Source organism: Leopardus geoffroyi, chromosome E3 (assembly GCF_018350155.1).
Source record: "Leopardus geoffroyi isolate Oge1 chromosome E3, O.geoffroyi_Oge1_pat1.0, whole genome shotgun sequence".
Taxonomy (NCBI): Eukaryota; Metazoa; Chordata; class Mammalia; order Carnivora; family Felidae; genus Leopardus; species Leopardus geoffroyi.
The window spans coordinates 1490339-1511382 of record NC_059340.1 but is presented as its reverse complement, the minus strand read 5'-3'; the positions used below and the strand labels follow the sequence as shown (position 1 = coordinate 1511382).

The following is a 21044-nucleotide window of genomic DNA, read 5'->3' as shown; positions in this document are numbered from 1 at the left end:
ATACACGGCCTCTATTTAAAGGTTATGCTGCACTAGTGAGCCGGCCGTGAGTGCCATTAGCATTAAAGTTTCATGACTCTTTGGAGCTGTGAGTGAGTGTGGCAAGCCAGGCCTCCTCTCCAAGAGGGAGGGACCTTGTCACCAGAGGAGACAGGCAGGTCAGAGGCTGGTCTGCTGAGCCTGGCGCTTGGGCAGCTCCGCCAGGGAGCCACGTGTCCTGTTCGCTGGTCTCGTCTGTTTCTGTTCAGGGCAGCGATCCCTTAGAGAGTTCTACCTGTCGGTGTTGGTCGGTCCCCCCCGCCCCGTAGGTCTCATGCTCGGAGGTGAGTTCTGTGCCCAAGGCCACACTCTGGTTCTCAGAGATCAACAACATTGATGAGTCTCAGCCAGACTAACCAGAAGGAAGGGAGGGAAGGTGCAGGTGACCAACATCAGGAGCGAGAGAGGAGACGTAACGCTTGTTGTTTTCCTGGTGGGTGTGAGGTGCATCTCATTGTCGTTTGGGTTTGCGTCTGCCTAATGGCTAGTGACGTGGAGCTGTTCCTCCCACGCTTGTTGGCCATTTGGGTATTTTCTTTGGAAAAATGCCTGTTCAGATCCTTTACCCATTTTCAAACTGGGTCTTCTGGCTTTTTGTTGAGCAGTATGAGTTCTGTGCGGCTCGTCTTACGTCGTGTATACTGGGTTCTCATCGGGTCATTTGTGAATTGTCTTCTGACTCTCGAACGTGTCCTTGGGTGCACACAGGGTTTGGATTTTATCTGTTTTGTCTATTTTTTTCTTTTGTCATTGATGCTCTCGGTCATGCCTAAGAAACCGTTGCCACATTCAGGGTCGCAAAGATTTACTCCTGTGTTTCCTTCTAAGGGTTCTGTAGTTTTAGTTCTTTAACTGAGGTTTTAATCATCTTGAGTTGATTTTTGAAGATGGTGTGAGGTTGGGGTCTGCCTTCATTGTTTTGTGCGTGGACATCCGGTGGTCCCAGGACTGTTCTCTCCCCCACCGAAAGAGAGATGCTTGGGTTTCCTTCTGGATTCTGGTTCGGTTCTCTTGACTTACAGGTCTGTCCTTTCTCAGTACCACACTGTTTTGGTTCCTGTCACTTGTGGTAAGGTTTGAAACTGGTAAATGTGCATTTTCCAGCATTCTTCTTCTTTTTCAGAATTAACTTGGCTGTTGGGATCTTTTGTAATCTCATATAATTTTTACTATCAGCTTCCCAATTCCTGCAAAAAAAGACAGGATTTTGACAGGGATTGCATTGAATCTGTGGATCACTTTGAGGAGAACTGCCGTCTTAACAACATTGAATTTTCCAGCCCATGAACACACACAGTGTCTTTCCATTTATTTATGTTTGCTGGGATCTCTATTAGCTGTGTTGATGGTTTTCAGCATGCACGTCTTTCTTCCTTGGTGAAACTTATTCATAAGTTTTTATTCTCTTTGATGCTGTTGTGAATAGAATTGCTTTCTTAACGTTTTTGTTGATTGTTCACTGCTAGCGTGCAGATACACTGCTGGTGTTTGTGCGTTGGTCTTGTTTCCTGCCACCTTGCCGAATTCTTTTAACTCCAGCAGCTTTTGTCAGTTCCGTAGCGTTTGCAATTTATGAGGTCTTGGTCATCTGTGAATAGAGATAGCTTTACTTTTTCCTTTCCGATTTGATGCCTTTTGTTTCTTGTTGTTGCCCGACGGCTCTGGCTGGAGCTCCAGTGCAATGTTGAATAGCAGTGGTGGAAGCGGGCATCCTTGCCTTGTTCCTGATCTTATGGGGAAGTTTCGGTCTTGCATCGTAGCATATGATGTTTGCTGTGGGTGTTAGTGAATGCCCATTGTCAGGTTGGGGAAGGTGCCTTCCACTCCTAGTTTGTTATTTTTATAACGAAAGCGTGTTGGATTTTTGCCAACTGGTGTTTTGCCTCAGTTGAGATGATCATGTGGCTTTTCCTTCCTTCTGTTAATGCGGTGTGTGCTGCATTCACTGATTTTTCTATGTTGAACCATTCTTGCATTCCTGGCTTAGAGCCCACTTGGTCGTGGTGTCTGACCCTTTCAGATGCTGCCGGTTGGTTAGCTGCTGTCTTGTTGAGAGCTTCTCGGCCTGTGTTCATAAGGATTATTGGTCTTAGCCTTCTCTGGCTGTGGTATCACGGTTATGTTGGCCTCATAAAATAAGCTGAGAAGCCTTCTGTCCTCTTCAGCTTCTTAGAAGACTTGGGGAATTCTGTGTTACTTTACACGTTTGGTAGCATTCACCAGTAAAGCCGTCTGTTCCTGGGAATTTCTTTGCTGGGCGATCCTCAGTTACTAATTGAGCCTCCTTACTCATCACAGGCCTGTTCAGATTTTCCATTTCTTCTTGAGTCAGTTTTGGTAGTTTGTGTGTTTCTAGGAGTTTGCCTGAGTCATCTAGTTGTCCTAGGGCTCTCTTACCATCCTCGCCTCCCGGGGTCTGTATCTTACCGTCCTTACTTCCTAAGGTCAGTAGCGGGGACTCTGCTCCCCCTTTTGGTCTAGCTAAAGGTGGGCGGTTTCTTTTACTTCCTGTCTCACTGGCCATGTTTGTTCCTTTCAGGACTTGAAGGAGGTTTTCCCCACTCGCCTCTGACTCGCCTTGTTTCCATCAGGCCCCTGTCGCCAGCCCCGGGGTCCTCGTGTAACTTGGCTTTTCTGGTGGTTTCGTGATCACTGATCACTGCTTGGAGGAATTTGATGACGACGTGCCTCTGTGTCCTTCTGGTACCTTCCTTTGTTCCTTGTGCTTGGGCTTTCTTGCGTTCTTTAGCTCTGTGGACTTCCTGTCCTCGTCCTTTGGAAAGGCCTCCTTTGGGCCGCGTCCGGTTACCCACATCTCGGGTGCTGGGACTTATCCCATGGCTCACGTGCGCTCTTTTCCTTCTGAATCATTCCTGCTGCTGTGTCTCCAAGCTCCCTGGACTAGTCTTCCACTGGAGTGACCCGTGCATTCTTAGCTCAGATGTTGCTGTTTGCACCCCTGGAAAGTTTGCCTGTGGTTTCCTTTTCTCTCCTTGTCTGTGCCTTATATTTTAAAGTATGGAGTTCCGTTATATTGACTGTTTACAGTCATTCTGTGCCAAGTCTAACACCTGTGTTGGGTGGATGCTGGATGCCTGTGCATTCTTGTGAAGATCCTTCCAGCTTCCTTCGTTCAGGAACGTGGCAAAGGTCCTTAGAAACGGCCCGATCTGCCAGGTGGCACTTGGATGACGTTCCAGGCTGACCCAGGAACTTGTTCTAGGGCTAATTATCTCCAGCTCTGGGTCTTGGCCTCCCTGGGTGCTCTGCCTGCTACCCTGGGAGTTAGGCGCTTTGGAGCCCAGCTGGACAGCTAATTCCCTCTTGTCCCTCGTGATGGTTCAATCCTCGACCTGAGGTCTTTCCTCTCCTGTATACGCCGGTCAGGGTTCTGCTGCGCGCTTGTGGGGGCCCCCTGCACACTCCCTGCAGTGTGGAGTCTGGCTGCCGCGGTCTCCCCGCCGTCCTGGGTCTGCCTCCCCTGCCCGGGCTGTGCCGTGCCCCGGACTCCCTGAAGACGGTGAGCCGGGATGGCCACCGGGCCTGCCTCGTGTTTCCCAGCCTTCCACTTTCCCAGCGGCGGCCCTGGCCGCGGGGTCTCGTGGCCCAGCCGTTCACCCCAGCCTGCTGTGCCCCTGACCTCCTGAGAGCACGGGGCATTTCTTCCAGAAGGGGCCAGGGAGAGTGTTTTTGGTTCAGAGCCTCCCATGACACGCAGATGTGCGGGGACACATGCAAGAAACCACAGTTTGTGGTCTGAGGGGTGGCTTCACGCCGGGGCCTTCGTCTGATCGTCCGGGGCTGGGGTCAACTTACGCTTTGTGCCCAGGCCTGGTCAGGGGGTCTTCCCTGCTGCCGTTGCTGTGGTGATGGGACCTCGATCTCCTGACTGTGGCCCCAGGTCTCATCCTGGCTGCCGGATGCTAAGCAACCCACGGACCTGGCCCGCAGTCTCTGCCAGGGTGGGGGCCGGGGAGCACCCGAGGCAGCCTGGGCGGATTTGCCCTTGGGAGGGCTTGGGTCGTGAGTCTTGGTCTCTGGGAACTTGGGTAGGTAGTAGGTTCTGATCCCTGTTGGGGGGCCAGCGGCCTTTGTTGTATTAATCTCCGTCTTGGTAAGGGGATTTTCACGTCTCTGTAAATATTCCACTAACATCTGCAGGCTTCTCGTACGAGGAGCAGTGGTTTTTAGAAGTGGTGTGGCCTCCTGAGACCGTGTCCTGTCCCGTGTCCTCCTCTCTCCTCCACACCACAGACCTGCCTGCTTCTCCCCTTCTGCCCACACCTGAGTCTGACGGGGTTCGGTGGCCAGTTGCCGGTGTGGAGTTCGGACCGCGCGGGGTCCACGCGGACGTCCCGTCCGGGGTGGCTCCAGCTTGTGCTTGTCTTCCTGACTTCAGTGAGCGGGATCCCTGACGTTAGGATCTTTGTGGTTGATCTCCCACGTCTCCGTGTCCTCGATGCCTCTGTGACTTCATGCGAGCTGTTCCCGCCACGTGGCGCTCCCCCAACCCGGAGCGCTCCCCTCCTCGAACCCGGGTGGACAGGCGGCGCGTGTCTGCGTCCAGCTGCGCCCAAGGTAGTGGTGTGGTTGCTCAGCAGGTGCAACTTCCCACCCGTGTGGACTCAGTTAACGTTCAGGCCCAGAGTCGTCCCACGACCGGCCCACCACGGGGCGGGGGTGGTTAGGGCGCCCCTTCCACAGGAGCCTTCTCTTGGGTCGTCGCTTCTCGGCCGTCTGGGGCTCGGAGGTCGCTGGGGGTGGGGGTGGTCCTGCGGACACAGGTCCTGGGAGTCACCCCCTCCCCGTGCGGGGGCAGGTGCCGCTCCTGCCACGGGACGTGGGCTTTACGGAGACGGAACACGTAGACACACGGCTGGTTTGTTGACCTTCGGAAGGTTTGGCTCCCTGTCGCGACCTGGTCACCGGTCTGTCACTGGTCTCTCAGCAGCACCCTTGACAGCAGGTGAATTGTACGGCCCCTTCCCCACCCGCGCCCTCGGAAACGCCGACACTCACCGGCAGCCTGGGAATCCGGTAACGGGGAGACTGGAGGAACGTAACCCAGAAGAATGCGTCTCACGTCCGCGTGCGCCTGCGTGGAGGTGGGCGCAGAGCACGCCGCGGGCTGTGCTGGATCTCCGGGGCCTCGGCACCACGGCGACACCGGTTCTCACGTGGTGTGCTTGGGCCGTGAACAGAGCGAGGCGTAGCCTTCCCACAGAACCCGTGGGACTCGCGCATCTGTGCTTTGTCGGGAGCGAGGGTCCCGGTTCCCAGTGCAGCCGGCCGCTTTGGCTGCTGCCCAGGCTCGGCCGCGTGTTGGAAACTGGCACTTCTGCCCGTTGCCACCGGCCCCTCTCGTGGGCAGGAAGCGCCCCAGCCTGCCGTGCTACCGCACCCCCAGCCGCCATACCCGGCTGGTACCAGCGAGAAGCTGCCCCCCACCCCACCCGGCCTCGCTCGGTGCTGGACGCGCTGGGCTGGGCCGCCCCCACCCGGGGACGCAGTCCGGAGAGCTGGCTGCCCTCTCACTCTGGGGGTGGCGAGCAGCACCCCCGCTCCCGCTCGGCCGGTGGGGAGAGCGGTCGGCCGGCCGTGGGGCTGTTGGGTAGGTGTCCCGAAGGCGGTGCGCCCTTCAGCTCTTGGGCCTCTGTCCCGGCTGGTTTGTTCCCTCGTCAGCAGGGAGGGGGCGGGCCAGGTCAGGGGCAGGAGAGCAGCCCGCTGCGGTCTCTAAGCACACGTGCTTAACCACAAGGCAGAGGTACCTGTCTGCGTGCCTGTGGCCCGTGGCCGCCCGTGCACCGTGGCACTGGCGGTGCTGCCCGCTGGGCCTTTATGCCAGGAATGTTCTGACACCTGGTTTAGGGGACACTTCAAGCAGGTGTGAGCCCCGGTTCCTGGGCTTGATCCGTGCTGGAGTGGGGGCCTGGCTCCCAGGTGCCTGTAACTGGGCCCCGAGCTCTGCTGGCCTTTGCTGAGGTGCCCTGACACGGGCACGAGGCCCCGAGGAGGCCCGGTCCCCTGGGCGGTGGGCGGGTGCTTCCCGGGAGCCCAGGGCCCCACAGCCCTGGCTGCGGGCAGACCAGCGGAGACCCCAGGGCAGCACTTCCTGCTGCTGCAGAGACTGCCTTTCCTTGCCTTCCAGCACTTCCCGCCGCCGTCTGCCGTCCGCATGCGTCTGCTGGCGCGCAGTACTGTGCTGGTGGCGCCTTGAGCGGGCGCCCTCCCTGCGGTTTAGGCTCAGGGCCTGCAGCTGGTGAAGAGGCGGAGAGCCCAGCCCCACCTGAACACAAGCCGGGACCCTGGAGCGGGACGGTGGCGACACCTCAACGCGCTCAGTAGTTCGGGGGACACGGTTCAGTGCCGCCGGTTCCCGGGAGGGTCCGCAGGTGCTGTGGTGGCCTGGGGGGTGCGGTCTCTCCGGAACTCACTGTTCCTGGGGTGGGAGCCCGAGGGATTGGTAAACGTGCGCTTCGTGCCTCGAGGAGGGTGAGGACCTGTGGGTGGGGCGTGTGCGGGCTTGTCGTGGGCCACGAGCTGTGGTTTGCTATCGAAAGCAAAGGCCCGACTGGGAAGGCTGCTTCTTGGTGGATGCTGGCCTGGGCTCTGGGCCAATAAACGGATATTTTTAGTGTTTCCTTGCTGTTTGAGTAAGCAGCACACGTCCACGGTGTGAAGCGGAGAAAGGAAAGAAAAGGCAGGAGGGTAGAGGTCGGCCGGCCTCCAGCCGGGCCCGCTCCTCCTCCTGGAGAATGTTGGTGTCCCCGGTGCCTTGCGTAAAGACAGGCGGGCTCTGGGGCGCCCGGGTGCCTCCGCCGGTTGAGCATCCAGCTTCGGCTCATGTCGTGATCTCGTGGCTCGTGAGTTTGAGCCCCGTGTCGGGCTCTGTGCAGACGGCTGAGTCTGGACCCTGCTTCGCATTCTGTGTCTCCCTCTCTCTCTGTCCCTCCCCAGCTCGCACTCTGTCTCTCTTTCTCTCTTAAAAATAAAGCATTTAAGACAGGCGGGCTCTGTGCAGGCCGACGTGTTCCTCACGCAGCCTGTGGCTTGAGCGTAGAGGGAACGGAGGCTCTGCCACTTGCCGTCCTTTGCTTCCGGGTGAGTCGTAGGCTATGTCTGTGGGCTGGGGTCAGCGGGACCTTCGGTACCCCGGTGCTCAGCGGGCCGCCTCCAGGTCCCCGTGCTCTTTGGGCTCCAGGTTTGCTGTGAGAATGCCAGGAACATTTACCTCCTCGGCCTCAGCCTGCTCGCCCGCAGAACCAGAAGCAGCAGCCTCGGGGCCGTGGACCGAGCGTGGCTGACCCGCGCCCCTCGGTGGCTGCGAGATGGGCACATCGGGCTTCCCCAGGGGCGCCTACCGGTCCCAGGGTGTGAGCACAGCCTGCCGGCGGCCAGGCTCCCCGGGCGTTTGAGTCGTCTGGAGCCGGCCCTGCTGCTAATTCTGCCTCTTGATGGGGACAGCGAGCCGAAGGAAGGAACGTAAATGTGCGCGTTGGCTCCAGAGGTCGGAGACGCAGAAGAGCCTCTCTGGGGGAGGCCGGCGTGGCGATGAAGCGCGGCCTGTGCGGAGGGGCTTCCTTGGGCGGTGGCAGGCCCAGGGCCTCGTCCTCATCGCGGGCACGTGGCTCAGAGCCACGTGCTGCACCTGCAGACACCCCTTCCGGGGCGCCTCCCTTCCGAGCCCCGTGTGCGGGGGGGCTCGCGGAACGGCCCTCCGGAACGGCCCTCGGGGTGTCGTCGCTTGGCAAATCTCTTAGAAGATACGATCCAGTTAGCTCTGTGTTCCTTCGTCTTAAGCCACAAATGCAGACTCTTCTCAGTGAGGCACGAAATAGGTGTTTGCAGACTGCAGTGTTAACGCATCTCCAATTGCTCCTTCTTCCGGGCCCGGGCCAGAGCAGCGTGGCTTCGCCTGTTGGCTGAAAGACAAAGGATGAACGCTTGTGCCCCCGGGAGAGCCAGGGCCGGGCCTGAGGGTGGGGAAGGGTGGGGCCCCGGGGTGCTGCCGGGACGGGGCTTCGGCTGTGGCGGGCGCCGGGCCCCCGGATGGGCATTTTCCTCTCGGGCGGCCCACTTCCTGCTCAGACCTCCAGAGCAGGTCTGAGGCATCGCCCCCACTCGACCGATGAGGAGATGGAGGTTGAGCCTGTGTGTGACCCGGCTGGTGCCAGCACCTCTTACCACCCTCCCACGTGAACGGGGCAGAGGGGCCCCGGCGGAGAGGCCGTGGCCTTGGAGCCAGCAAGGCTCACGGGCGGGCGGGGGGTGGAGGGCTGTTCCCCGAGGCGCCCACGGGAGCACTGTTGACGTTCGTCGTCCGGCAACCCCTTTCAGAGCCCGACTGGTTTCCTCTTACTCATAACCGATCTGTTTACTTTCTGAAATCGGGTGCTGGTGGGCAAATGCCGGACCGTGTTCTCCCTGGACGGCATGCTTTCCCGTGTGTTCACCCTGCCTCCGCTCGCCGGCCCGGAGCTGCCGTCCTGGCGGAGGCCTGGCCCGCACGCTGTCCCCAAGGCTGCACGGCACTCGGCCACGCATGCCAGGGGAGCGCCAGGCGTGGACTGGCATACTGGCCACCCACACGCTCTTGTGCCCCTGCCTGCGGGCCTGGACCGTCCCCGGCGTGCCGCGTCTGAGCTGGGAATTGGGTTAAGAGGTGAGCGGAGGTATACGCACCTTCAGGAGTTCCCAGGCCGGCGGGAAGACAGTCACACACACGAGTCTTAGAATTACACGGTTGAATATGGGCGGGGGCCGCCACTCCCGGTTTGGGAGGACTGCTGGAGGGGGCGGCCTCTGAGGTGGGTCTGACGGGGTCCGGGGGTGGGGGGGGGCGGTGGGGACTGAGCTGCAGACCCTGTCGTGTGTCTCGGGAGCCGGCCACTGCCCTAGGCTGGGGGCTGGCAGGTGCGGGCGCTCGGAGGGCAGGCTCGGGCAGCTCCGGGGGCCTCGGCATGTGTGGGCTGTAGCGGGCGGGAGGGGGTCGAGTGGGAAGCAGTTATGAGTCAAGCTTACAAGTTAAAAGGGCCTATTTTGCTTTGAACACTATAGCATAAGTCAGCATTTCTTCCTTGCTTCCTGGAAGGTGTCCAAAAGTACCAAGAAGAATGAAAGCCAAAAAAGGCAAACCTAAATTTGGGCCAAACAGAACTGCAGCTAAAAGCCAAGCCCCTTCACGGGAGGGAGCCGGCCCTCAGCAGTGGAAATAGCAGGGGCGTGCGGGGCTGAGCCAAGAATTGCAGCCGCAGGGAAAGGGCTGGAGGGGCAGCCGCAGGGAGGGGCAGGGCACCTGTTGTCTGCGCCCTGGGACAGGTGCAGCAGGTGCCGTGGCCGTGGCGGGAGGGGCCGGTCAATGCCCACAAGGCTGAGCGTCTGTCTCTGGGCCAGAGAGGAAGGGCTTGCGTTTGCTCTCAGGGGAGTGCCCGTGGCTTCCCCTCCCCCAGCAGAGCAAAGTCGGAAGGTGTGTGGAGGCCACACAGAGCCGCCTGGTCAGGATTGTCCTTTCCACGGTGAAAGTCACAGTGAAAGCAAAAGTCACCTTCCTGGTGAGTAATAAAAGCAACGTCACACAATTTTGTAAAACGCAGAAGTTTTGTAGCAACCCAGATGGTAGAAAAAGTTCTCATGGGAAGAATGAACAACCTGACCTTGAGCAGAGGAAAGTCATCTGTGAACATTTTGCTGCGGGGCGTCCCCGGTCCCGGAGCCCAGGTTAAACTGGAGCTAGAGGGCCTGAGGGCCAGACCTGAACCCATGGGGCCAGAAGACCAAAACGCGCAAGGAGGTCAGGAGACAGGACCAGGCAGATGCCGTGGGTTCCGGTGGCACAGAGTTTATCATTTAATGGAAGTTCTTGGGAAGGGAGAAGACGGGAGAAGACGGGAGGGCGGTGGTGTTCACCCCATCGTGGCTGAAGACTAAAACATTTAAAGTTAACGTCACGCGGCCAGGGCGCATGGAACCGAGGAAAGGTAAACCGTAAGCTGGACGCACGTAACCCGTCGGTTAATCTTCTGCGGGAGGCGGATAGGAGCCGTTGGAAACCGAAAAGCGCAGGGGTCGTGTCAAGACTTACGAAAGCAACCACGAGAACGAAAAGTACAGACGTCTTTAAGTATCAAGAATCTCACACGAAAAAGTAAACGAGATGAATAGGCCACAGATACGTCATCGATGTTCAAAAAGCGAAAATGGGGAGAGATTTGGGAGGAAATTGTCAAGGACGCCAGCAGCAGGAGGATTTGTTTTACTTTGTAATCCCTGGTCTGTCAAGTGGGTCGAGAATAAGCGATAGAAAGATAAAATCTGTTTCATGTAAAGCCCTTGACCCCCCAAACTAAAGACACTCTCGCTATAAAGTGCTCATAGGAAACATTCACCAAAATTCACCACATATTGATAATACAGAAACCCTTCCTAAGTTCAAATAGATGGAACCAGCACACTTACCAGATCACGAGGTGAGGAATTTGAAATGGTGACCTAAACAAACAGACAAAAAAAAACGATAGAAACAAACAAACAAAAAAAACAGAACCAAAACCTCCGTCTCCAACAATTCTTGGGTCGAAGCAGCAGTGAGATGCGGACATACACGGAATCTAGAAAACACATCTCAGGGCCCGTGGGAAACAGAGCGGAGTTCAGAAGAAAACTCGTGGATTAAATATTTATATTATTGAACAGGAAAGAATGAATATAGACAGATTAAAGACCCAGCTCAAGAACTCAGAGAAGGAAAACAAAATAAACGCTAGTAGAGCAAAAAGTAGGAATTTGTAAAGATCGAAGCAGAAGTTAATAAGAAAGTGAAGGGGGCGCCTGGGTGGCGCAGTCGGTTAAGCGTCCGACTTCAGCCAGGTCACGATCTCGCGGTCCGGGAGTTGGAGCCCCGCGTCGGGCTCTGGGCTGATGGCTCAGAGCCTGGAGCCTGCTTCCGATTCTGTGTCTCCCTCTCTCTCTGCCCCTCCCCCGTTCATGCTCTGTCTCTCTCTGTCCCAAAAATAAATAAACGTTGAAAAAAAAAATTAAAAAAAAAAAATAAGAAAGTGAAAAATGGCGGAAATAATAAATAAATCCAAATGCTCGTGCTCGGAAATAAAACCAGTAAAACGTATGAATTATTCACAGTTCTGGTAAAAAATTAATAGACACGTCACTACCCAAATGAGGACTAAGAATTATCGTGGAGTTTCTGGCCAGAAGGGGCGTGTAGGGGCCCCCTTCCGGTCTTGCTGGGGTGGCTGGCATCCCACAGGTGTGCCCACACCACGGTCACAGAGCCGGGCATGTGGGGCTCACGCCCTTGACCGCGCATGAACTTCACCTCGTTGGTAAAGGAAAATACAGGAAAGGGAAAAACCATCTAAAAAGAATAAATGTAAGTTGAATCATAGCTCAATTTAAATAAACTGAATGAATTGTTTTCTAGGAAAGCACAACCTATCAGTACTGACTCCAGAAGCGATAGAGATAAACGTTAAAAGAAAACGGTTACAGAGTTGTCACAAAATAGCCGCTCCTGCCCTCCCCCAACAAAAAGAGACCGAAATCGTACCGGGCTGAGGCAGTTTTGGGGGAAATTCCGCTAGGCCTTCCGAACATGGACCCCGACCCAGAGCACGGACAGGGGAAGCTCTTTGGGGGCGAGCGACAACTGTGTTGTGTGGGCGTCACGTGTGCGTGCTGGGGCTTGGGCTGCCGGTGCCGCCGTGTGTGCTGGGGCACGCCCGCGGTTTCCCCCTCACCGGCCGGCTGGCTTGGTTTTAGGACATGTGCTCCATAGTTGCCGAAAAGGCATTTGCCAGAAACCCCACGTTCAGTCTTCATAAAATAGGAACATATGGACGATTTCTCAACGTAATAAAGCGCATCTATTTCAGCCAGAAACTGACACGCCGTAAGTAGGAAGATACCAGCACCAGTTCCGGCCAAGCCCCAGACGCGTCCAGGCTTCCCGGCGTGGAGGTGCGAGCTGTCCGGCTGGGAGGGAGGGAGGCCCTGGCTTGTGCAGCTGATGGGATTGACCACACTGAGGGTGGGGAACAAAACTAAACAGAGATGTTAAGTCCTGCAAGTACAAAAACAAGTGAGACGATGCAAGGACACGCACGCACTTAGAACGGCAGCGGCACATCAGGGTAGCCAGACGAGATCCCCCAGCACGCCTGCCCGCAGGGAGGGTGCGAGGCTGACCGCGCCCCCGGGGGCCGGGCGGGCGATCGTGTCCTCGGATGCTCTCTCTCCGGTCTGTGGGTCTACTTTGGTCCTGGTGTCTTCTAAAAAGTTTTTTTGTTTTGCTTTGATGGTTGAGGAGGGAGGGAGGGAGAGAGAGGCGCCCTGGAATTCTTGTGGTCAGGACGGTGGCTGGAGATCAGAAGCAGACGCGGAAGCGGGTGAGTGACAACACGGAATCGTACACCAGCGGGGCTGTCGTGCCTCGGGGTACGTGGCGCGGGCACCTCTGGGTCCTGCCGGGGGCGGTAGGTCAGCCGGGGGAGGAACCGTCTGGGGATCCGCCTGCACGTGGGGAACCAAGAGCTGCCTTGCCGCGGCACTGACTTCACACCGTCAGGTGGGAGGCGGCGAAACCCTCTTCCGTGGGAGACGTGTCAGCAAGAGGTGGGGCGTCCACGTGGCAGAGTTCCATGAAGCCACGAACACGAACGGAGGGGCTCTCGTGACACTGGTTTGGAAACATCTCCAGAATAAGCTAAGTGAGGAAACCGAAGTACAAAACAGCGTGCAGCCCGTCTTCCTGTTTTTGTAACGAGAAATCGATAAACAAGTAGGGGAAGAGACGGTTCATACTTGCCAGTGGAGGCGTGACTCTCCAGAGCCCCGCCGCCTGGTGGCTCCCTTGGCCCCCGTTGGCCGTGGGTGGCGCCTGGGTGACCGGGGTGCCTTCCGGAGGCCTCTGGGGTGTGTACCCATCGTGTCCCCCATCTGAACCTTGGATCCGAAGGCTGCGCGTGGTTCACAGCATCCAGAGCAAGGCGCAGCGGGCCTGTGACAGGTCTGGGGCCCAGACGGTGACGTCTCCAGGAAGTGTCCTGTCTTGCGGCTCCAAAGCCCGGCTTTCTCTGTGGGGCGGGCAGGTAGCCGCCGTGAGTGTGCACGCCTCCTCTGCCCAAGACATCAGCAGCCCGACACACACGAGAAAGGAGACCGAGGGATCAGCCCAGGCTGGACTCAGGCCCCTTCTGCGCCTTTCCAGGACAGTCCTCGGGTCCAGTGAGGTCAGCGTGCCCGGTGGCCTGTTTGGCTGTGGCCTGAGGACACACAGGGACCTCCGGTCATTGCATAAGCATGTGGGTGGCATCGGGTAGGATCGGCGAGCCTGGCCAGTCGGGGGTGTGTGTGCTCCTGGGGGAGGGGCAGGAGAGGCTTTCGGACACGCCACACGTGGGACACACGGGGGACGCCACTTGTCCACAGGTGTGAGCAGGCCTTGTTCCACGTGCTGGTGGCACCGAGTGGTCGCTTAGTGCCTGATCTGTGCAGGGGGACCTCAGCCCATCGGGCAGTGCCGGGCAGCCGTGTGCGGAGACCCCGACCGTCCTTTCCTCTGGGGACCTCGCCGAGGCCGCTCCAGCTCATGTCTGCTCTCTAATCTGCATTCAGCAGGATTGGGGTCACCCGCTTGTGTGGTGGCGTCACTCGCGACCTTGATGATGAGAATCAGGGCTTCCTACACACCGGGTGCCTCGGGCCTGAGAATTCCTAAATGAGCTGCCCCAGGAGGACCTTTCCAGGAACAACCCGGAGAAGATGCTTTCGAGGAGAGAGCACAGCAGACTGTCCCTTCGAGCTAGGAAGGCAAAAACGTGGAGACACTCTGCTCCCACCGACCCGGCCCCGGGAGCTCTCGGTCGCCCCAGTTCAGGGGCAGACATTTCAGCCACGCGGCCCAGGGGGTAGCGAGGCAGGGCCACAGTCAGTCTCACCCGGGCCACGTCATTCCCAGCCCGCACTGTGGTGGGCGCACCAGGAGGCCTCTCCCTGAAATCACCTGTCCTCTGGGCCTTCATGGAGAGTCACGTGGGGAGGTCGAGTGGCCTCCCTTTGGGGCATCAGCACACGCCACCACAGGGAGAGGCCGTGTGGGGGCTGACTGCATGCAGGCCACGCCCTGCCAAGGTGGGGAGACTCCTGTCTGCCCTGTGCCCCCACCCCATCAGCCCCTGCGGCAGCGCTCCCCGACTGTCACCATCACCGTCCCATTCAGGGGCCCCCGTGGTGGCTCGGAGCTTGAGACACCTGTCCGCTCACACCTTCTTTCTTTCTTCGGCTGACTCCGGTTGTCACTCAAAGTAACAACCCGTCGGCCTCCAGGGAGGCTGTCGCCCAATGGCTGGGTCTGGTGTGGCGCCCGCCCCTTGGCGAACTCCACCTGAGTGGCGAGAGGTGGCGAGTCCGTGTTCTTGTGGTGTGCCCGCTGCCCCCTTGGCCACACCTCCCGGGAGAGCCCCGTGAGAGGTGAAGGCTGCCCTGCGCCCTCCCCAGTCCTCCCGGCCCCTCTTAGACAGGCTGGACGCCGAGAAGTCGGGGTCACTCAGCACCCCAAGGTCTGAGGTGGCCAGAAAACCGGCTGAGCACGAATATTCCCAAAGCGGAGGCTCGAGAGCCATGTCTGGACCAGAACAGACTGTCCTGGGTGCGCCTAAGGAGCCCGAGGGCAGGCTGGGGGTTGGTTCTGGGGTCCCGCGGCCCCAGCCCACCGCGACCTGCCTCCCTCTCTTGTCACGTGCCTGGTTACCGAGTGCCTGCTCTGGTCCAGGAACCGGGCGCACAGCGGTCACAGAGGCCGCCGTCGGCTGGCCGGGCGCAGAGCCACGTCTGCTGTGGTAAGCCACGTGGTAAGCCAGGCGGTGCCCCGAGGGACAGCCGGGCGTCGGGAGCGTCCCCGGCTGGGAGCTGCGTCCCGGGAAGGAGCATGTGTCTGTTGTCCCGGAGGCGGGTGCCGACGGGGAGGCTGTGTCTGCGTGGCTGGAGGGTCCGAGGTCCTGCCGCCCCGGGCCGCCGGGACATGGGGTGGCCCCGGAGACGGTGGCTCGGCCCCCGGCGCACCCTCCCCCCCAGAAGTTGGGTGCCTGATCTCGGGTGCGAGGGGCCCGAGGGGGAGGAGGTGGGCCGCAGCACCCCCACTGACCCGCCTGTGCTCTCTTGCTCGCAGCTGGAGGTGGAGGTGAAAATGCTGCAGTGCCAGACCAGCGCCTCCGAGCGGGGCTTCCCCGTTTCCAGGGAGGAGGTGAGCTCGCTCAGGTATGTCAGCATTGTCCTCCCTCCCCTGCCCCACCCCGGCACGCTCCACCCCACCCCGCCTCTGCACAGACACTCCCCTGCGTCCAGCACACTGAGGGGCTCGTCCAGAGCCCAAGAGACAGCCCTGTTCCGGGAGAGAGCTGCTCACAGGGCACCTCGGCGTGTCCACCAGGCGGCCTTCAGCCCGTGTGTCCGGCCAGCTCACGACGCGGCCTGTCTTCCTCAGGGTTTCTCCATTCCTCTGGACCCCGTCCCGACGCTGGACACCTCCTGGTGCTGAGCGGCGGGCCGGCCTTCCTCTCGCTCCCTGGACCGGGAGAGCTGTCCAAGGAGGAGGTGTTCAGGGAGACCTACTCCTAGCTCCCCACGGGTCCCCGAGCGGGCCCCACTGTTGCAGTTTGTTACCGGGACGTGGCCGCTGGGCAGGCATCCCTTGGTGCACGGGGAGTCCAGGCGTTGACTCCGGGTCTCTGAGAGCCTGCCGTGGGCACAGGTGCAGCCGGCGGGTCAGAGAGACATGCCTGGGCCCCCGCCAGGGCACTCGATGGGCGCAGACCCTGCTTCGCGCAGGGTAAAGTGGCCGGGCCCTGTCCTCTCCCCAGGGCTAGTCCCTCACCTGGGTGAGGCTGCGTTCAGGCTGTGGGCGTCCCTGCGAGAAGTGTGCCCGGGGCGGCAGCGCCCTCTGGGTCCCAGCTTTCCCCGCCGTTTCCAAAGCTTCTCTTGTGTCAGGACCTTAGCCTCAGACCTCGCTGTCGCTGGGGCCCACCCAGTTCCCAAGTCCCCAGTTTGTTATTCCCTGACTTGTTCAGGTACGAGTGTGGGTGTCCTGGGCGAGCGTGAGGAGGAAAGGCTGGCGAGCCTGGGCACGTCCGCTCTGACCTCCTGAATTCGCCGTTTAATGGGCATTTGGGGGACTTGCTCCCCAAATCAAGTCCGCAGGGTCAGGCCATGGGAAGCAGGGCGGACGTGCCACTGGAGCAGGCCGCTGCCGATGCGGGGGGTCCAGGGGCAGGCCAGGTGCGCTGGGGGCCTACGGGCTTCATGGGGAGGCGGTGCGTGTGAGGACGTGACGTGGGGGGAGAGACCAGCAGGGCCCAGGGGCCAGGCCGGGTGACATCCCGGTAAGGATGTGGCCTTGTTCCCAAGAGCGGTGGAAGCAGCAAAGCCTGCCGGGCAAAGAAGTGGTCACATCCGTAGCATAGGAGCCCCCTGGGCTGCCCAGAGCGGGGACCTGGAAGAGGGCTTGGCGAGGGGTCAGCTGACCGCATACCGCGGGAGCACCCCTGCGCGGAGAAGCGGAGAGCACGCCCCTGCACCCGGCTTCGAGGCGCAGCCCCAGCCCAGCGAAGAGCACAGCTGTTGGAGGCCGAGGGTGGGCTCGGGGCCCCGGAGAGCAGGTAGGGTCTGCCCGGGTCCTGACGGTGAGTGGGAGAGGTGGGCGGCCGAGGGGCTCAGCCAAGGTCTGGGATGTGGTTGGGCTTTCCCGCGAGAGTGGCCTCCAGGGAGCCCCGCCAAGAGTGGGGCCGGGGCAGTGTGCCTGGTGCCGCTCCTGAGGGGCCTGGGCTGCCGCCCCCGGTGCCCCGTACCGAGCGCCGAGTGCTGGAATCGGAGGAGACGCCGCGTCCGGGCTTTGCCATAGCGCCCACCCTTCCGCTGCGGCCCGAGCTGCCCTCGGCGCCTCCCCCTAGAGATGCAGGTGTGACATCTGGGCCCCTGGCTGCTGGCCACACAGCGGGGCCAGCCGCGCTCGTGTTTGCGTGGGCTGCACACTTCAGGTGGATTCCTTTTTATTTGTTTTTAAAACCTGAGTAAAAGGCTTTATCACCGATCTCTTGTCCGTCAAGATCAAAGCTGCCTGTCCCACTGCCTCATTTGCTGAGCGCAGCTGTGGGAGAAGAGCCTTCGTGGCTGATTAATAGAAATTAGGTCGGCAGTTGTGTGGACCGCTCGCCGGGACGCACTCGAGGGAGGGCTGTGGCTACGGGAGACCACACGTGACTCGATACGCTCCCCCCTGTGCCCCGTGGCGAGGGCACCTGCCGGGAGCCCCTGACCTGGGCCCTTTTCTCGGGTCCTGCCAGCCCCTCAGCTGCAGGAGTACAGGTGGAGCCTGCAGTTCACACCACCATTCACCCCGTGCACCCGACGCCTGTCCTCCTCCAGGCGTCCCCTTCTCGGTAAGCATTCCAGAGTTGTGTCGTGCCTCAGTTCCCCTTGTGTCACGTGCCACCTTTACTTTCCTGGAAAGCCGCGCGCACGGGGCCACTCGAGGCTGCCCTTGGGCTGGGAAGGACTGGAGGGGAGGGCGCCAGCCCCTCTGTCCCAGCTCCTCCCGTGGGCCTCGCTCCCCGCCTCGGGGAGGGTGGGAAGCCCCGGGAGGCCCCTCCCACCTCCGTGACCCGTGCTCCTCCCGCCCCTTCCTGCAGAGCTTCCCTGAGATCCCAGGGAGATGAGCGGGCTGCTCGTGGCCTGCCCTTGGCACCGTGCCCCGGTTTGCCCGCCGGCCACGAGCAGCCCGTGGTCCTGAGGGACGGGGACGCGTGCTGGCAGATAGGTCTGTTACGCGTGAATCCCACACGCATACGCACGTGATAAAGGATGGGAAGTGCAGGCGGTGTGATAAGTGCATACGTGTAGTATTTGCACACACATGTGCCTATGGAACATCACTCTAACCAGCAAACCAGGGGAACCCCGGGGGAGACTTAAGCGGCGGCTTCGGGACCTTTTCAGCGGAGCAGGGCCTGGTTCTGTCTTCCCTGTTGGCACGTAGCCGCTGCAGCAAACCCTGAGCGTTGTCTGGATTGAGTGGCCTGGTGGGCCGTGTCTTTTCCGGCAGTTGCCCCACGACAGCAAGCAGGGCCCTCAGTCCCCACCGGCCGTGTCCGCCGGGCCGGTGGGGAGCCACCTTCCTCTCCAGCCCTCCGAGCAGGCCGTGCCGGGTGTGTCAGCAGGGTGAGGGGAGCCGGTCTCTGTGCCCCGCTGGGCGGGGGCACCACCCACGTCTCCCTGCCCCAGAGGGAATCAGAGCCCCACCCCTCGGCATCGGAGAGCCGGGGCGAGATGGCAGGGGGGCTGCTCACCCCCTCCCACTGACCCAGGCTCGGCAGGAAGCCCCCATGCCGACCTGTAGCAGCAGGGTGGTCCTTGCTTCCTTGTCGCTGGTGTCCGCGGAACCCCGTGGGGAGCCCAGGTTGCACCCCTCTCGCTGCAGGGCCCACCTCTCCCAGCGTCGTGTGAACGGGGCCCACGGGTCTGGGGACTTGCACCTGCCTCCCGGGCCTGGCACCGCCTCTGCACGGGGCCGCCTGCCAAAAGCAGACTCAGTAGGACGCGGGATGCGGTAGGTAAGCAGTCTGCCCTCCGCAGAGCCAGGCATCACAGCCCCAAGAGGGCGGACAGCCAGCAGGCAGCAGCGGGTGCCCAGATTATCCGACGAGGATCGCAGAGCAATCAGAAAAGTGCTTCAGCAAACAGTTACGGATCTTCTTTAAACGAGAAAACCGTAAACCTCAACAAAGAAGGAGAAATTAGTTAAAAAAAAATGAAAGGGAAGAGGAGCCCAACGGAAATTTCCAGCAAAACCAAAATGAAAAGCTCACGGGCAGACTCAGCATTGGGTCGGAGACGAGAGTCGTGAGCTCAGAGGCAGACAGACAGACAGACAGACAGGGAAACGGGTTGATGGCCAACAGACGGAGCAGAGCCACTGGGACCAGGGCCCGGAGACAAACATGCGTTTAATTGGAGCCCCAGAGGGAAGACGAAGGTGGGAGCTGGAAAATTTTCTGAAGGATTCGGTGAAGGGCGTAAACGCACAGATTTAAGAAGCTGGGCGGAACCCCACACAGTGTCAAAGCGCAGAGTCACACGTGACACCTGCTAATTACTCTGAAAGTTAAAGGCGAGTCTCGAAAGCGGCACCGTCCGCAGGGACACTGTCTCATCTGCAGAGGTGGACGCCAGGTCAAGTGCACCAGCATTTTTCAGGCTCCGAGAGAAACATGCAGTCAGCCAGGGGAGATACGCTTCAGGAATGAGAAGAAAATGAAGACAAAAGTAAGATAGTTTGTCCTTAACAGACCTGCCCTTAATGAACCGCGAAGGAAGCTTCTGGATAGAAAGGCACATTAATGGAGGAAGGAGGGGAATCTCCTCTGCCGCCCTCATGTGTTGGCTGACTCGCCCCGGGTGGCTGAAAGGCCACAGGGTCATGCGGTGGTGGTGCCCCGAGTGCTCAGGGACCGGCCCGCATCCACCCCTCACAGCCGGCGCGGTCATGCCTCCGGGCCGAGGGACAGATGCGTGTTTGAGTGCCTGCGGCACCCACAAAGACAGTGGTCTGGTTTGCTGAACTCAGAACCACTGTCGGCAAATCGTAAAGGACTCCTAAAACCATCCGAGGAACCTGCCAGAAGGCAAGAAATAAGAAACGGAGGAACCGTCGGGGAGCAAATAATGCAGCGATAGATTTAAGCATGAGCAAATCCGTAATTACTTCTAATAGAAATGATCTAGACGCACCAGTCAAGAGCTGCAGGTTGGCCGGTGGGTGAAAACACAGGACCCGACCACGTTTTGTGGACAAGAGGCTCCCTTCAAGCCCAGCGATCTAGGTGGGTTGAAAGGGAAGGATGGAAGATGAGGCGCCACTCAAGCGTTAATTTTTTCGGGTAGGCGTGGCCACGTTCATTAACATCAGAAGAACACACTTCAGTGCAAAGAAGGGACATTACATGGACAAAAAGGGACATCATGTGAGGATCAGTGTACCAGGAAGACGTGCTCTCCCCAAACGTGTTTGCACCCAACAGCGGAGCTTAAAGCATGAAGCGAGGTAGAGAAGGTAGAAGCCGCGGGAGAAACAGACACCCTTGCTCGCGGTCGAGGCCTCAGCACTGCTCCGAAGGCGAGACTGCCGGAAGGAACGGCACGAAGTCATGGAGGAACTCAACGTCACCGCCAACCACAGGGTCCCGCGGAGCGGGACCCTCGTTTCAAGGGCGCTGGCCATTCACCAAGACAGACCGCGCCCGGGGTCGTGAACAGACTCAGAAGAATCAGTTACGGAGTACGCTCTCTGACCACAGCAGACTCAAACTAGGAGTGAAAGGAAGACAGTAGGACAGTCTCTTCCCGCTTGCACGTTAAGTAGCACACTTGCAGATGGCCCGCGTGTGAGAAAGGAAGTTTGGAAGGAGAAGTAAACACAAGCCAGTGGTCCCAGTGGTCATGGAGAGGCGCGTACGAGAATCCACGAGACAGGGCTCCCTCAGTACCGTGGAAGTGGATAACGCTCAGAGGGACAAGGTCTTTAATATCTATTTCAACTTGAGGACCTGGGGAAAGGAAGAGCAGAATAAGCCCCCAAAGGAGCAGAAACAGGGAAATAATACGTAGCAGAAAGTAATGAAATTGAAGGGAGAAAAACAGCAGAGAAAATTATTGACACAAAGCGTTCTTTGAAAAACAGGAATAACATTAATAAGCTCCTAGCAAAACAGACCGACATGGAAAGAGAAGGTAGTCATCCAGATCGGGAACGAGCTGAGGCGTGGCTAGATCCCGTAGCCACCTGAGGGGTATGATGGGAGTTCTACGGATGGTTTTATGCTTACTGGTTCGTTGCCTTAGCAGCGGCGGTCCACTTCCTCAAAGACCGCAGGCTTCCCAGATTCAACCACGTGAAGTAGATAATCTGCACAGTCTTAGAAGCATCAACGAATGGAATTCAT

General features: G+C 59.2%; 1 protein-coding gene across 11 annotated transcripts in view; it reads left to right on the top strand.

The window, feature by feature from the left end:
- MAD1L1 (mitotic arrest deficient 1 like 1) overlaps positions 1 to 21044 on the top strand; it is a 324285-nt gene that overhangs the window by 190048 nt on the left and 113193 nt on the right. For 8 of the 11 annotated variants that reach the window (XM_045462002.1, XM_045462008.1, XM_045462007.1 and 5 more), the window contains one exon: positions 15221 to 15309. The exons of 1 other annotated variant lie outside the window; for it this stretch is intronic. In XM_045462002.1, coding sequence (XP_045317958.1) covers positions 15221 to 15309 — 89 coding nt within the window. Of the gene's footprint in view, positions 1 to 446; positions 452 to 926; positions 930 to 8679; positions 8702 to 15220; positions 15310 to 21044 lie in introns of those variants that run through there. 2 more of the 11 variants (XM_045462011.1, XM_045462013.1) reach the window with 2 other exon arrangements.